Source organism: Paralichthys olivaceus, chromosome 12, assembly GCF_024713975.1.
Source record: "Paralichthys olivaceus isolate ysfri-2021 chromosome 12, ASM2471397v2, whole genome shotgun sequence".
Taxonomy (NCBI): Eukaryota; Metazoa; Chordata; class Actinopteri; order Pleuronectiformes; family Paralichthyidae; genus Paralichthys; species Paralichthys olivaceus.
In genome coordinates, this window is record NC_091104.1 from 19,847,357 (window position 1) to 19,864,494 (window position 17,138).

General features: G+C 42.7%; 1 protein-coding gene across 8 annotated transcripts in view; it reads left to right on the plus strand.

Annotated features, from left to right (window-relative positions):
• The window catches only part of myt1lb (myelin transcription factor 1-like, b), a 128,587-nt gene that overhangs the window by 88,607 nt on the left and 22,842 nt on the right, over nt 1-17,138 (plus strand). For 7 of the 8 annotated variants that reach the window (XM_069535961.1, XM_069535960.1, XM_069535965.1 and 4 more), the window contains 6 exons: nt 1,064-1,533; nt 5,826-6,986; nt 10,101-10,235; nt 13,485-13,575; nt 15,950-16,057; nt 16,841-17,067. In XM_069535961.1, coding sequence (XP_069392062.1) covers nt 1,064-1,533; nt 5,826-6,986; nt 10,101-10,235; nt 13,485-13,575; nt 15,950-16,057; nt 16,841-17,067 — 2,192 coding nt within the window. The remainder of the gene's footprint in view (nt 1-1,063; nt 1,534-5,825; nt 6,987-10,100; nt 10,236-13,484; nt 13,576-15,949; nt 16,058-16,840; nt 17,068-17,138) is intronic. The other variant, XM_069535963.1, reaches the window with a different exon arrangement.

The window sequence follows — 17,138 nt, forward strand, 5'->3', positions numbered from 1 at the left end:
GTGCACGTTGAATAACAACATCTATTTTCTTACTCTCACAGGCCGCCTTGTGCCATTCATTCACATCAGGTCTTACTCTAAGTAGCGTGGAGCCAGGGAAACATCCAGAGGTTATAAAAATAGGAGCCAGGGATATTTCACAGGCGAGTGAACTTGCCCAAAAGCGTGTTTAGCTCCTTTACACTCAAACCTCGACAGGGGGTTTATTTGATGGCCAAAACAGTCAGAGGAACGCATCATAATTCTGACTGTGTGTTACAAACATGCCAAAAACGTGTGAACACAGCCACGATACACACGCATACACTAATGAAGCAACAGCAGCATGCACACGTTGAGCACACATGGGGGGGGGGGGTTTAGGTAGCAGCTCGGGGGCTCTCACAGGTTTGATGAGTGAAATGGATTAAGCCCCTGTGATCAACAGCCTGAGCGAATACACAGATTATCAGATTATCAGATTAGGATCTGCCCCCCCAACTTGCCTCAGGGAGCCGGAGAATACATTAAAACCTGAGGTGCTTTGGCAAGATTCAATTACTCAGGCTACAGGTTTTCCCTTCTTCCAGTCAGTCCCCGACACGCAGTAGTGTTGTGCTGCGTTCAGTTCACGTCACAGCAAGGGTATATCAGTCCGCAGCGCTGAGTGTTTGCAGAGCATGCACAGTGATTTTCCTTGTGGCCCGAAGAACAAATTGTTAACTAAATATTAATGAATATGGGAGTAAAGTGAATCTGTAGCTTTGGATGCTTCAGAGAAAGAGATTTTATCCCTTTGTAACTGTTTTCTAGAAGAAATGGAGCATGGCATTTTATTATAATTGCTCAATAGCTAATGAGTACGTGTCTAATTAAGGTCGGCTAAGCAAAGTTCCATATTTTTCCCAGAAGACAAATTTAAGAGGCATTGCTTTTCTTGCAGTAAAAGGCCCTTGGTCCTTGTTGCATTCCTTTCCTGATAGTTTGTTAACCACAACTCTTTACAGACACCTGAGTGCAAATGAGCATTCATGGCCAAGTGAGGCTAATGGCTAATGGCTGCCCTCTTATCTCTCCCCTGCAGTGTGTATGGCTGCCCCCTGGCCAAGAAGAGAAAGAGCCTAGACAGACAGACCCTGGAAACGTCCCCCAAGAGGAGCACCTACCTAGATGACATGGACAACTCCACGATGGAGGAATGCTACGAGACAGACGGGACCGAGGAGATGGACGACAGGGAGGAAGAGGAGGAGGAGGGAGCCATAGAGGAGGAGGAGGAAGGGGAAGTGGAGGAGGAGGAAGAGGAGGAGGTGGAGGGCTACATGGACTACAACGTAGAGCAAATGGAGCATGAAGACGGGGAGGTGGAGAGAGGCGATAGGGAGGAGGATGAGGAGGAGGAAGAAGAGGAGGTAGAGGTGGAGCAAGAAGACGAGGAGGAGGGTGATGAGGAACGGGTGGAGGAGGCGGAGGAGGAAGAGGAGGAGGAAGCGGTGGAGGAAGTGGACTATGAAGAAGGAGAGGAGGAGGAAGGAGAGCAGAGTCAAGGGCAAGGTGAGGACACTCTCCCATCACACAACATGAGCCAATGTGTCAAATGCATCAGAATCACTTTTTTAGAATTTGGAAGGAAGAGTAGAACATTTCAGAAAATGAGTTTATTTGTATTCTGACTGAGCGACGAGAAGATCAATACACACGTATCATGTTATATCTCATGTGTTTAGTCTGTGTAACGACAGACATCGGTATAACATTTTACACACAATTATCGAGAGGTTATATGTCGGAATATTACTTGACTGGGCCCAGTAGCATCCTAGAGTCTCAACTGGTTGCCTGGCAACTGCCAAGAAATACTTTGGCAAGTTACCGCCCCAAAAATATTTTTTACACTTTGTTTTTTACAAGAAATTATATTAACTAAAGAGCTTCAGATGTGCTGGTAGTTGCTGGTTGGTGCTGAGGTAGGCCAGCTGGCTGCTGGCTGTGACTCACAGCCATGTAGTTAGTTCTCATCCAACTATAACCCAGAGTTGGTTAGCCTAACCCTTACCCTGCACAGTATTAATTAAATCAACACCTACAAAATACATATTTGACAATGGCAGTAATCAAATTGTTTTTTCACTTTTTCCTTGTGTTTTAACTCAAACTTAACCATAAATCTGAAAATGTTTTTTTTTTTTTTTTTTAATATCTGTGGTTTTCTATTTTTTGTTGTGGCAGTGGGACTTACTGTTCAACCACAGACTGTGTCTTGCATTGGGATAAGAGGAAATATAACAACAAACTGAATCCAGCATGGCTGAAGCCATATATGAATTATTCCTACAGAAAATAAAATGGATATTTTGACATTTTACTTGCATATTTTCTTTATATATATTTAACTTTATTGAACTGCTTCTGTGGTCTAAGCCCAATAGAAGCTGGAGGAGAGATGGACTGGCACCAAAGTAGATGAGCAGATCAACTTTTTTGCAACTTTCTTGATATATTCAGAGAATCCGAACTGCTGAAATCTGTGAAGGAGAATGGGGGCTATATTAAAGGGGGGAAATTATTTTTGGGAAAAGATTGTAATATTGCAAGAATAAAGCTGTAATCTAGAAGAAAGTTGCAATTTTAAAAAATGTCATGAGACTAAAGGGAAAAAAAGGAAAATTTGAAGAGCCTGTGCTCGACAGAGTTCCGCTCCAGCTGCTCCTGAATGTTGATGACCAATCTTATTGTTTCTGGAGAAACTACAAAACCTCTTTGAATATTACACAGATTTAATTAACGAGAGCCCATTACCAAACATTTCCTCTTCAGCCAAAGAGGCATTTTCCTGCAAGTTTGTCTGGTTCTTTCTACAGAATATTATTGTTGCAGAATCTTTTCAAAGAATTGATACTTATGGATGTGGTAATGTGCTGTTGAGTATTTTGTTATTCTTGAAGCCTTAACTTAACAAGATGCTCCATATTACTCATTTTGATGCAAGCGAAAGGATCATCCATTGATATTCCCCTTCTTACTTGACACGCAAAATTATTGTTTTTGTAATATTGTGATTTCTTTCTCGTAATGTAACAACTTTATTTGTGTAATATTATAACCTTATACTTGAAATCTCTCTGTCCCTAACACTCACTATGCTCCCTCTCTTTATTTCCCACTGAAATATTTAACATGTTTGTCTAAATGTTTTTAAGACCTTTGCTAGAATCTAAACAGAACTGAATCTTGTTAAACTGCTTAAACTGCAGCCATGATTTTTTTTTGTACACTTCAGAAACGAACAATCTTAAGTATTTTAATCTTAAGAATATTTGATGTAGATACTTTAATTATGCCTTTCCTGAAACACGATAGATAAATACCATCTTTTCAGAAACTCGTGCCCCATATGTTGCCCCCCCCCCCCCCCCCCCCCCCCCCCCCCCCCCCAGCATTCTGACGTGCCCAACACCAGATTTGGCAGGTTCCTCTCCAGCAGACTCTGCTTTGCATCACGATTGGACTTGACAGTGCCTTCAAGTCCAATTAAGAGTGAGGCTCTGAGAGAGGAGTGCGTTAACCCTGTGAGCGCAGCAGCTCTACCCACCAAGTGTTGATGTGGCGTCTCGGCAGCCAGTGCTCTTATTTTCTCACAGACATGTGAAAACATCTCCGCAGACTGGTATTCATTAGAGCCCACAGACGAGCCCTCACCCTTAACTCTGACACAGTGGACCGTTGCCACTGTCTCCTCAGCCTGTCAACAGCCTCTCTTTCTATGGGTGCTAGCTGATTACCGTCTATTTATGAGAGATTGAAGTCCTGTGCACATGCCACAGTGTGTGCTGTTGTTATTCTGCAAATTCTTTTCATCGCCAAGCTCTGCGATCATTACAGTGTCTACCTTACCCAGAATTAAAGGGCGTCACAACATCCTAATCTGCAGCGTTTTTCTTACAACATTTTTTCATTTTTTCAATCCTGCATCATTACCATGTTCCCCATTAGCACCAAGACAGCAGTGCTGGATGGTCGCCGGGCAGATTACAATCTGTTAAATGTAATAGAGGTGACATTCGGAAGCTTCTGTGTGCTTCTCGGTGGCATGCACATCTCTGTGGCTAATCCAGAGCCAATTCAGCGCAGTCAGGGCAGCCGCTCTGTTCCTCCTTTAATCGGTTTCGCTTCTATATCCCTTTTATGTACCTTGATTGCTCTTCAAATTGCTTTCCTGTGCCATGTTTCATGCCATCAAAAATTAAACCCCTGGTGCAGAAGGTTGCTGTAAGAAGCCTTCCTCTGTCAAAATATGTGCTTGGTCATTCGTGACTGTTCCCTCTCCCTGCTCTGAAGCCTTCTACCCCCCCAAGCACCAATATTATGTTGCTCTCATTAGATTGGAGTGTGTGTGTGCAGTTTGTGAGAAACGAAAGTCAGCATGAGTGTTGATGTAGTCCTTGTACTACAACGGAGTATTAGAGTCATGTTGATGGAAAAAAAAACTTTGTTAAATTTAATAAGAATAAAGCTGTAACTTTAAACTTTGTGTCATTTTACATGGGCAATATCAGAAGAACAGTCTGTTGCCTGAAAAAAAGGAAAGTGGAGCATCTTCTTAAGTTATGCTTGAGTTTAATTTTTACAAATAATGTAATATTGACTTAATAATTGGCACATCAGCACCACGTTATAATTAGATAAATCTGTGGTATATTTTAAGAGGTAAAACTACCACTTTATTCTCACAGTATCACAACTTTTTTCTCTCAATGTTATGGGTTTCTTCTTAATTACTACTTTAGTCTTGTAATATTATGACTTTTTGAAATCTCTGAATTTTTTTTTGACATTAACATTTTAACACCTTAATAATCTAATAGAGAGTGTGCAATTGGATACTAATCAGATTCAGAATCTGATGAATACAGTCGGGTTCAGAGAACTGATCACAGACAAGTCTTTCAACCCAGTAACAAGTCAAATTTTTATCACAAATAATACTGACAATAACAAATAACAATGTTTTTCCTCTATTATTTCTGCCTTTTGTCATGCTTTTTGTTTGTTCCCACCAGGAGCTAAAAGAAAAACTCTTATTTATTATTTTCTGTGTGTTTGTGTGTGGGCCTCTGGGTTCATTTTCTCCGCAGGAATGTAAGTGGCAGGAGCGACTTGCTCTTGGTGGCTCAGGGCGGAAATGTGGAAAAAAAGAGATTGGAAGTGCTCCAGGAGTGAGTGCTCGAAATTACTGACAGAAGAGGTTCAGTAACCTTTTGCAGCCTGTCAGAATCAATTAGGCAATGAAAAGAATTCTAAAGATACTGATGATTGAATGGGAAAAAAGGGACTGTAGTAGCAAACGATGAATAGCTGTGGACCGGAGTTCATCGTGTGGGAGATGGAACTCCATATTAGCTTGCAGATTTTAGATTCTCCTGTAAAAATATTCTCTCATTCAAAGCTTTTCTCACAATGTTTTGATTTACTCTGAATAAAATGTTTTCTCATTTGCAGCTATTTACAGAATTGCTGGGTAATTTTAAAAGCTGTAAATATCACTTTCTAATGAAATGCAGGAAATTTGGACAAATATTATACTTGCCAGAGATGTAGTCCCAGGTTTCATAGATTCTCGTTTAACAGAACATATTTCTCTGGAACTTTCCTAAACCACAGTATTTTTGAACTTCCTGCGCTGATTCACAATTCAGAGCTGCTGTTAAGACTCTCAAAGTAAATTATTAGGGGAAGCAAAGAGTTCCTTATCCAATTTAGATGGACCAAGCCCAGAAATCTGATTTACCAGTAAAATAGAATGATGGAAATGAAATTACAAGACGTTTGTTCTTTCTTTCCAACAGAGGACGATCAGATGAGCAGCAGCGAGGGGGGCGAGGGCGACAGCGGAGGTGGCGTTAGCAATGCCAAATCTGGCCAGGCGATGGAGAAGGACAACAACAACAACAACAACAATGAAGAGTACGAAAACTACGACGAGCTCGTGGCCAAGTCCCTCCTGAACCTGGGCAAGATTGCCGAAGACGCCGCCAACCGGGCCTTGACGGAGTCTGAGATGAACAGCAACTCCTCCAACAGTGCAGAGGAAGAGGAGGAGGAAGAGGATGAGGAGGAGGAGGACGATGATGATGAAGAGGAGGAGGAAGAGGAAGAAGAGGAGGAGGAAGAGGAGGGGGAGGGGGATGAAACGCAGAGGGGTGATCTAAGTTTGGACGTTGACAGTGATGTGGTTCGGGAGACGGTGGACTCCCTAAAACTGCTGGCACAAGGTCACGGTGCGGTATTGTCTGATAATTTAGATGGACAGGAGTTTGAGGATGGCACCGCTGTGAACGAGACTGACTGTACCCACAATGGGGGAAATGCACACAATGGTGGTAATGGACAACTTAAGACCAGCAGTAACGGACAAATTGAAAACAGTGATGAAGAAGTGTGTTTAAGCAGTTTGGAGTGCCTGCGAAACCAATGCTTTGACCTAGCTCGGAAACTAAGTGAAACAAAGTCTGCTGACCGAAATGGACCATCCCAGCAAAATCATTTCTCATGTGGGGATCCCAATCAGCAGCTCCAGCACCACGGCTATGGGGATTTCCACCATGGCCAAGGTGACAGGAGGTTACTTGATAGGAACTATTCCGACATGGACAATCTCATGAAGCTGGAGGAGCAGCTCAGCCCACGCTCCAAAGCTTTCGCCAGTTGCGCACAGGACGACCGGTATCACACCAACCACCGGGACTTCGATGAGGACACCGCCTCAGTGACGTCAGACAGATCTGAAGAGGTGTTTGACATGACAAAGGGCAACCTGTCGCTACTCGAAAAGGCCATTGCACTAGAGTCCGAACGTGCCAAGGCAATGCGAGATAAAATGGCGGCTGAGGCTGCCAGAAGAGATGGGGTGAGGTATAACCATGACGACCATGGCCCACGGCATGGCTATGGTGTTGAGCGTAAAGCCCGCCTTCATGATGGCATGAAGAAGCCTTTTTACCACAAAGGTGAGTGGCTCTTTCAAACATGGACATGCAGGTTAACGCTTGTTTACATGTTTGCTTTAAAATCTCAGGTGAAAATCTCTGCCAGTGTTTGGTTCTGTGTTGTACCAGAGACTAGACAGCCCACATGCATTCTGGGAAGTTGACTACAACCCCAGGACAAGCTTTTTTCAGCCAATTTGGAAATTCGCATCTTGGTAGCAGCGGGAGCGGCAGCAGCGGCTTATGTTGTTAAAATAGGCCAGCATGGAAACATCAGAGGGTAGGCTTGTCAGGCATAAGTAATGGCAATCTGCACGGCCTGTTAGGACCGCAAATCTCATCCCTGCGTTGCAGCTTGGGGTAAAGCTGCCTATTTTTAAACTCTGAGAAGGCACTTGGGAGAGGAAGCTACCAAACAGGGCCCTCCTGTCTTTGAGAAAGGAGAACAAGATGTCTTTTTTTGTTTACTTATGATGCTTATGACCTAACATCCATATTGATGCCTATTGATGCGACAGAGAGACAAATGCACTTATACCATAAAGACCTATCAAATTCAGTGGTCACATTTTATCAGTGTGCTGGATGTGCTGAATGTAGCTGTATACCTGTAGAGCAGAGTCAAAGAAACAGAAACATTGCGTTGGCATTTACAGTGGTCGATCTGCGAGCTCCATCGTTTAACTCTGCTTAATCCTCACATCATATCCTTTGCAGCAACAACCTTCACAATTTGGTTACGTAATTTGCTCCCATAAGGAAGATATCAGATGAGAGCGACAAATACAAGCGGGCTAATTCAGCGGCGGGGCGATATTACGCCTTAAATGCCACGCGGGCTCACATCAAGCATACTGTATATTCCAACTTAAATGCCACGCAAAATGTTAATTTCGAGAGCCTCCCATTGCCCTGGTGTCTGGCTAATGTTGGAATAATGAGAGGATGCGAGACAGTTACATCAAGATAGCATCTCTCCCCGGGCGAGATAGCAGCAGACACTCGTTGACCAGGGTTCTTGTGTGTGCTTTATAAAACAGAGCATAGCATAAAGGAGGGGGAGGGAGGGTGGTAGGGTGCTGGTGGGGGTGGGGGGATTCAGAGGAAGGACCAGCTCCCTAAGAGAAACATGAGGCTGAGATGAAAATTGAACATTATCAGAATGACCGATAACGAACGACAGGCCCATTGACTACACATTAATTATCCAGAGATGGTATGGTAATGGGGGCCATTTGCTATGCAAAGCGCAGACCATCCCCAGCCACAATCAATATCCCCTGCTTTCTAATATGCCTTCCACTTGGCTGCCTCCACTCTCCGCGATGGAAGCGTGGCGTGCAGAACGCTCAGTCATCATGTATGTGTATGTGAGCATCTGTGCATGTGCAAATGGATAATTATTTCCTCTGTTCAAACACTAACACTCAGTGTAATAATGGGCCCCCGAAAAAGAAGCCATTATTAGGAAGCCACATTTTACATTCAGACCAAGTTCTTTTATCAACATGAAATCCCCCCGCCTTTATTGCACTGGTGCCAGACAGAGGAGACATGACATAGCAATATTGTACCAAACTCATATGCCCCTAACGTGACATAGATAGATGACAGCCACGGAGGATAACAAGGGGCTTTTTTTCTGATTAATGAGACATGGGATTTCATTTGGTGACGCGCTTGTAAATGTATGAGAAGGTGTGCTCCATGCCAGCTCTTAATTTCATTCTTCACTCAATTATTCTTCTTTCTGCTCTTACTCTGCAGCCTCTGGGTTTGCCTGGCTTTGTCACTGAGGTGGAGCAACTAACTTACACAGGTCTTTAAATTTTCAGTCAGTGGTCTCTTTCTGAGGCGTAATGGCCCCTCGTCTGTCTGCTCTTCCAATAGATTCTGAATTGATTCAACAATCTGATACACTGCTCACCTCCTGTGACTCTGCTGCGACAACGATGTTATAGGCTGTTATACTGTTCAATTTTCTTCTGAAATTCCAATGTAAACAGCATCTTACAGTTAAGATGTCATTACATCTTGACAGAAAGAAGAATCCTCGACCTTGTGTGTTAGTCGATGTTTTTTGAAGGTGCATTTGCAGAAACAATGCCTGTTGGCACGGATCAGCACTCCTGCTTTTTGGTGGTAACCATATCTGAGTTTGGGTGAAACAGGAGAGCCAGGTTTTAGGGAGGGAAAGAAGACCCCATCCGGCGTGTGTGTGTTTGTGTGTGTGTGTGCATGCGTGTGTGTGTGTGTGCCTGATTTTTGGACCTTCATTGTCTTAGTTGACATGTGGAGTTAGGTGTTTTGATTAAGAGAAGTATGATAAATTCTTATTTAAAGCTGAATGGGAAGATGAATCTCCTTGTTGAAGGTCACTCACACTGTCAGTGTCACTGTCAATTAATATGGTAATAAATAGCAGCCTGCAAGTAAAAAAGAGAAATTCACCTACATTTTAAATACATTTGATTATGTAGGTGTTGAATTCAGATATTTGGGGCATTTAAAATCTTGAAAAGTACTTTAAAAATGCTATTTACGGCATTTTACACATCATGGAAAAACTGTCAAATTTAGTTTTCTTTAACACAATGTTCTGTTCCACCATCGTTTGGGACAATACTGACTGATGAAAAATATTTTTTTCTTAAATGAAGTGGTATATACAGACTTCCTCTCTTTCCTAAAACATCCATCAATCAGAGGAGCCTGAGATGTGAAGCCTGGAAGAAAAGAGACCCACAAATCACTCACTGATGGTTGTTAAGCTTATTGCCTTGAGCCACTTTTGCAGTGATGTAGTGCTGGAGTCCAGGACTGAGACTTGGGTCTGACTTAAGATCTGATTTTAAGGACTTGTGACTCGGACTTGTGACGCAGACTTGTGACTCAGAGGGAGAGAGATGGATGGTTCAGGGCTAACTTATACTATGACTATAAGCCTTACCTTAAATGTAGAGATGAATATCTTTGGACTTGTAGTCCAGCCTCACTCTGACTCTTCTCTGGCCACTTGGACTTGAACACTGGTGAGACTCAAGACTCCACCCAGAGTTATAGTGACTCAAAAACAAGACTGCCATGAGCTTACAATGTGCATGTAATCACATCAATATGCATCTCTGTTCACAGATGCTTCTCGTGCAGACAAGAAAGAAAGCCGCTGTCCGACGCCGGGCTGTGACGGCACCGGTCACGTGACTGGCTTGTACCCGCATCACCGTAGCCTGTCCGGCTGTCCGCACAAAGACAGGGTGCCGCCAGAAAGTAAGCATTGTCAGTCCCGCACCAGCAACAAACATATATAGGTTTTCTGTTTATTTAGCCAACCTGTGGCATTGATGTTCTTTGATGTGCAGGAATCAGCATGTTTCCTGCAACCACTGGTGTGTCTGGCATGATCTGTGAACTGTGCTGTGATGGCTGGACTGTGTTTGATATTTCTGTGGGGTGTACAGTGAGGATCAGACGGGTTGCAGCTGCGCTTCTCCCGTGACCTTTTTGCATGGGGCCATTGATATGCTTGCTGATTGCCTGCGTCGTGTGCTGTGGTGATGAGGCAATGAGCCCTCACTGATGTGTGACTTGTGGCAATGCAGTGATTAGTGGGATCGTCAAGAGCTGTCAATCAGTGATCGACTGTATGTCGCCCCTTCCTCTGCTACATGGACTGACAGTGATTGAGATCATATAATAGATGAGGCTTTATATGGGTTGCATGCTTCTTCACCTGTTTTCAGACATTCACTGAACTCGGGATATTTTCTTGGCGGCTGTATGTAAAATCATAAATGTTGGAGTCAGTTGCTTTGGACATTTTCTGGAACTTTTCCTGTGTAAAATACCCAGAAAATGTGAGAATGCAGCGGGAAAATCTGGAAAATTCACCTCAAGTGAGAGGGCATGTTGATGACACGTGACAGATACAAAAGTGAAAAAAACTAAAAGAATACAAAGGTTACTGCATGGAAAATATGAGCCATACATGTAGAGAATGCAGACAAATGCGTCAACTGGAAAAGACAATTAGATTTGGGAGCTTTTGACGAAAAGGCCCAACGCAAATGTAGAAAAAAATATTTTCAATTTATATATTATGTCCTGCCCCCTGCATGCTCTACCCAGGTGCCAAACTTTGCCCGAATGTTCTATGCATTTTCACTCAGAGAATTTCCTGCTGTGTTCTGCATTTGTTTGGACAAAGTCCAGAAACCAATGTGGACACGTTTTCCAGAGTTCATGTCTGAAAAAGGCTTTTACAGCAAGGTTGTTCAGTGAATGTATGACTGATGGGAAAATTCAGAATGTTATGCTTTCTCGTTTTTATCTTGAAACCTTTTTTAGCTTTTCATTATTCACAAAACTTGAAAATGCCCACAGACCTTGGTAACACAGTCATCAATGTCATGAACCCCATTCATTTATTTGTATTTCTCGCCCAATTAACTTATATTGAGTAGAAAGGCAGTATCATATTTCTATTCCACAGATCAAGTGAAGTGGCAATAAACATTCCCTTTGACTGAGTAGTGAGCTTCCCCTGTCGAGAATTCACCCTGTCTATTTAGTCTCATTCACCTTGTGCAAACTTCTCAATAAAAGCCCCTTTAACACGATTCATTAACTGCAGTGTGAAAATCAAGTTATGATCTGCCATGACCCAGACTGCAATCAACATAAAAGAGGGTTTTAATAATGCCAAAGAAATTAGTTATCATTAAAGCGAGGCTTGTAAAGACCAGCAGTGTCGCTGATGACTCTTGTTCTGTGGAGGCCCCTGCGAAAAAGTCCCTAACCTGAGATACACTTGTCTCCCAGAGATGTGAAATGGCGCTGTGCGGCTGACCTTGACCGGAATCCCAAAATGGAATTTAGAAAAGGGCTTGAATTGATTGTCACTGGAGATTTTGGAATATGATGTCTGTGTTCCTCCTCCTGTTCTTCACTCGTGTTTATGGGGTGACTTTTTGGGGGAAATGATACCACTAATGGACAAAAAGTTTTGTGGCATCACCTTCAAGACAGTGGCATGCTTCAGTAATAATAATAACAATAAAACTTAATAATAACCTTTACCTTTCAAAACAGCCGTTACAAAGTGCTTTATGAAGAGCACAAATAAAAACCTTGATACAAATCATTGAAGGCAAGAAGCAAATTCATTTAAAATTTGAAATTTGAATCAAAAACAGCTACTTAAGTAAAGTAGGTGTCCACATTATCAGTCATTAAGCAGCCATTCATCATGTTTCTGTCAATGATGGTCCCTGCTTCGCCACTTTGAAGGTATATATGAGCATATGTCAGATGTGGGAATACCTGCAGGGCGGAGTTCGCTATGGGAAACACTCTTTCCCCTATTAACACTTTTTCTGGCCTGAATGGACAATGTATTATTAATGGCTTCATTTAATTGGGAAATCACACAGTGTGGCCATGACTCTTCCTCGGGAAATATGAAAAATGACGATTAAATTACATCTGAAATACATTAAATCCCTTTCCGGTGCTCACTGTAGCTCTCTCCTGTAGAATATTCAAATTATTTCATCTCAGAGTATATGTTTTGTCCTCGAAGTGGTTTAGCTTTATAATATTAAAACAGTTTAGCGCCACATTACTTCCTGTTTCCTGCATTATTCTGCTGCATCCCTAGAGTTTTACCTTTGCTGTCTGATTCAGGCCCAGTGCTTTTATTTCTTGTCATTCTGCCGGTCTCTAAGCAGAGGGCAGGGTGGAAGTGGGATATGCATTATGCATTGGCTTGTGGCATGTTGAGGTGGCAGGCTTTGTCCAATTACCTGCGCCGAATACCAATTAGTATGTAAGGGAGAGGAGGATGATGAGGGGTTAAAGTTTAAGGGGGTGATAATGATGAAGCTACTGCCGATGGGGTTTGGACTCGTGTGCCACTGGCATCCAGACGACCCTTTCCACGCGCCCCCTCAAACAGCTCCTCTCGGACATCCATAGATCATTAATCTAATTGGCGGGTTGCCGAGGGGATCTGGGACAGTTATGGACTGTTTTAATGGTAAATGGTATTGAAGACTGCGCTCTCTACCCTAACAACGTGCAGATGATAACAAAGCACACTTTATCAAGAAGCTGTGTTCCATCTGTCTGCTTCTCCCATTGATTTCGAGGCTTGTGTTTTGCATGATTGCTGGCTGTTGGTCGCTCCGCTCGCTGCATGCCCAAAAAATTTCCCCTCCATCTCTGTCTCTCGCCGGCTTTGTCCTGTTAAACTTAAATGACATCTTTTTATTCATGACTGTCGCTATTCCATGAATACTAATTTGAAAGGGCAGGATAAGTGGAAGCAATATGGTGGGAAACCTTGCCTGCCCTTTCAAACTAGTGTTCATTAAAATGAAGAAGAGGTCATTTGGGTTCACACAGGCCCATTTCTTAATGATGTTTATAATGCCAAGCTCCTCACATACTAATAGAGCTTGATTGTAAGGGGCTCCTAACCTTCCCTGTCTTTCACTCCTATCTCCTGTCTGCGTGAAGTTGTGGCAATGTATGAGAATGTTCTTAAGTGTCCTACGCCTGGCTGCACGGGACGCGGCCATGTCAATAGCAACAGAAACTCCCATAGAAGGTAAGTGACAGTCTGCCTACATGAAACTGGCACTGTCCATGTTGCATCCTCCTTGTCTTTATGGAACTTGGTTCATTTTTTTGTTGGGCTGTTTTTTTTATCTTATCTAATTTATTTTTGTTTGTCCAACACATTGTGTTCGTGAGTGTGTTCAGGTATTACTCACATTGTGGGGACCTACATCTGTTGGCAGAGTAACATTATGGTGACTTGTCTGCCTAATGGAAAAATCCTGTCAACATAAATCATTACATTCAAAGGTGAAGACATGTTTAGGTTAGGTTGGGTTTAGTGTGGTTTAGGTTAAGTTTAAGTATAGGTTCCGGTTAAGTTGAGGTCTAAGTTAAGGTTAGGTTTAAATTAAGGGTAAGGTTAGGTTAAGTTAAGGTGAAGGCTAAGTTCAGGTCAAGTTTAGGTCTAGGTTAAGGTTAGGTTTAGTTTAAGGTTAGGTTAAGGTGAAGGCTAGGTTTAGGTTAAGGTTTAGGTTAGGGTTAGGCATGTAATAACTATGGTTAACGTATGAATAAGTCTTCATGAAATCAATGTAAGCCAATGTAATGTCCTCTGAAGTCATAGAGACGTGTGTGTTTGTTTGTGTGTGTGTGTGTTTCAGTCTGCATGTGTGCAATATTTTTAATAATGTTGGAACTAAGTGAAGTGGTTCAGCTGCGCAACAATCTCACAGTTTAACAGAGCCTGATTGGAATGCAGAAATTCACACCTTCCACAGCATAAATCATTCATCAGCTCATGGCAAAAAAAATGGCATCTATCCGGTGGAGGTTTGGAAGGAGAAACTGAAATAGCAGGGCACTCGTGCCAGTGCTGTCAGACGTGGTGAGGTGACAGTGAAAGAGGAGTGTCACCCAGAGCAGATGTTTGGGGAGTTGGGCGAAGCAGCAGCCATTAGCACCTTTCTGCCACTCAGCCAGGGTGACAGGAGAGGTGCAGACCTGGGAAGACCCTGGTGCCTCCACGCTGTGCTCAAGTGACACGGATGCGCAGCGCGAAATAGACGCGCTCGTGGACACACACCGTAAACTTTCACTTTCACTTCAAAGAGCCGATATAAAACTCCATATACTCACTCGTCCTACCCCCAGCCTGATACACACTCTCATCCCTGCACACATCCATGCACATCTTATGACAGGTGCTCCACACTGGCTGCAGGCCATTGTCAAAGATCATCTTTTTCACCGCGGCCCCGACACACTACAGTTGACAGACAGGATGGAGAATAATGGGGGTTAAGGATAACAACATGAACTTTTGTCACATTTGGTCAGTTAATTGTCACGAGGAAGTTTTTTTACAGCTCTGAATTCCACTGGATACATGCTGTAGGTGTTGTTGTGTGTGTTATGGGGTTAGCTTTGGTTAAGGTCAGGTTTTGGTTAAGGTTGATGGTTTAGGGGTTAGGTTAAAGTTATGGTTAGGTGAAGGTTAAGTCAAAGTTAAGGTTAGGTTCAGGTAAAGGTTATGTTTAGGTGAAGGTTAACTTTGGTTAAGGTTTGGATTAGGTTAAGATTAGGTTAAAGTTAATGTCAGGTTTAGGTTAAGGTTAGGTTTAAGTTTAGGGGTTAGGTTAAGGTTAATGTTTTACTAAAGGTTATGTCTAGGTTAAGGTTAGCTTTGGTTAGGGTTGGGGTTAGTCAAGGAATAAATAAAGGTTTGAGTAAGTCTCCAGGAAATAAATCTAAGTCAAGGTATTGTACTCTGAAGTCATGGAGACGTGTGTGTGTTTGTGTGTGTGCATGTTTATTATAGTTTATACAATCATTGTGAGGACATTTTGGCTGGTCCTCGCAAATTCAATGGGCTGTTTCAGGCTTAAGACTTGGTTTTAAGGTTAGGGTTAGAATTAGATTTATGTCATGACATTTAGTTGTGATGGTTAGGGTAAGGGGCTAGGGAATGCATTATGTAAATGAGTGTCCTCACAACGTGCGCGTGTGTGTGTGTGTGTGTGCGTTAATTGTCACCGTTCGTTTGAAAGGAATCTAGATGCACATAGAAATGCACATTTGTCCATATGGGAATATCTATTCTGAGAATTATTTCAAGCTGCTCAGCCGGAAACCTGCAAGCTGTTGTCGATTGTGTTGTTATTTAAAGTGTTAAAAGTGATGCAAATGAATGATTTTAAGCACTAAGACTTTCTGAACTAGAATCAGGTTACTCTCAAACTGGTGAACAAAGGGATTGATTGGCCGACAGACAGATGTGGACTGACTGCTGCTCACTGTCTGACATGCACTCTCTTAACAAGCTGAGGCACTTTGCACCACATGCATTCAATGTGATATTTTCACCTCTGTCTCACATGCACGGTCTGCGGCACCACTTAAGACAGTTTTCCTCATTTTTTCAGTCTGTCTGGATGTCCCATCGCTGCAGCCGAGAAGCTGGCCAAAGCCCAGGAGAAGCACCAGAGCTGTGACGGCCCCAAATCCAACCAGTCCTCCGACCGAGTCTTAAGGTAGTATTCGCTCTTCATTATATTTTCACATTATATATAGGGCAAGCAAATAGCTTGAAGACCTCTTTGAAGCCATGTTGGTATATGTTTTTTTATTTTTTTGTATCCTAAAACTATTGATGTCTTAAGTCTTCCCCTTTTTTTGTGTTACACTTGTTCTCCTGTCTCCTGAGAATACGTTGCATCTTCATTTCCCTGCTCACTATCAAAGGCAAATCGCTTTATTAGATTATAAAAATAAATAGCACATTTATCATTGAAAAGGTAAGAACATTTTGAATGAGGTTTACTTTGATACTCATGAAATATTATCATGAAAAGTTTTAAGTAATTGTACAATTTATATTCATATCTAACCAACCATCAACAGCATTAGATCTCACATCTCAATCTTCCAGGTCGTTTATAAGCCTGTAAAGGCAAATCAAAAGCAAAAAGCATATCAAAAGTATGCAAAATTAATCAAAGATGTGGAAATTAAGTTTTCCTGCTTCTTATTCACTATTCATGAAAAAAAAAACCTGTGGTAGAGGGTTGTGTTTTTTCATGGAAAAGGAGCAAAACATCCATGCCACGACATGTCCTGCACGACACCCCCCTTCATCTGCCAGCATTGTCCTTGACATTCTAATCCCGAAGTTTAACCATGACAGTCTGCCCCTTCCCCCTGCATCCGCCCATTCTTTCTTATTTTACCCAAACCCACCAAGTTCCGTCTCCTTCCCCCTGGGCAATGTTGACTGCCTCGGTCCAACTTCCACCCCCTCGTCATTTATTTTCCAGGCCTATGTGCTTTGTCAAACAACTGGACTATCCACAGTATGGTTACAAGAACAATGTCTCCACCAGCACGCCCCGCTCCAACCTGGCCAAGGAGCTGGAGAAGTACTCCAAGACCAGCTTTGACTACAGCGCCTTCGACGGCAGCAACAACCACCAGGTGTACGGGAAGCGGGCCATCGCGCCCAAGGTGCACGGACAAAGGGACACCTCGCCGAAAGGATACGACGGTACTACATCAAAGCAAAACTTTATTTCCACTGCTATGACTTTACCGTGACACATCTTTATTTCAATTCAT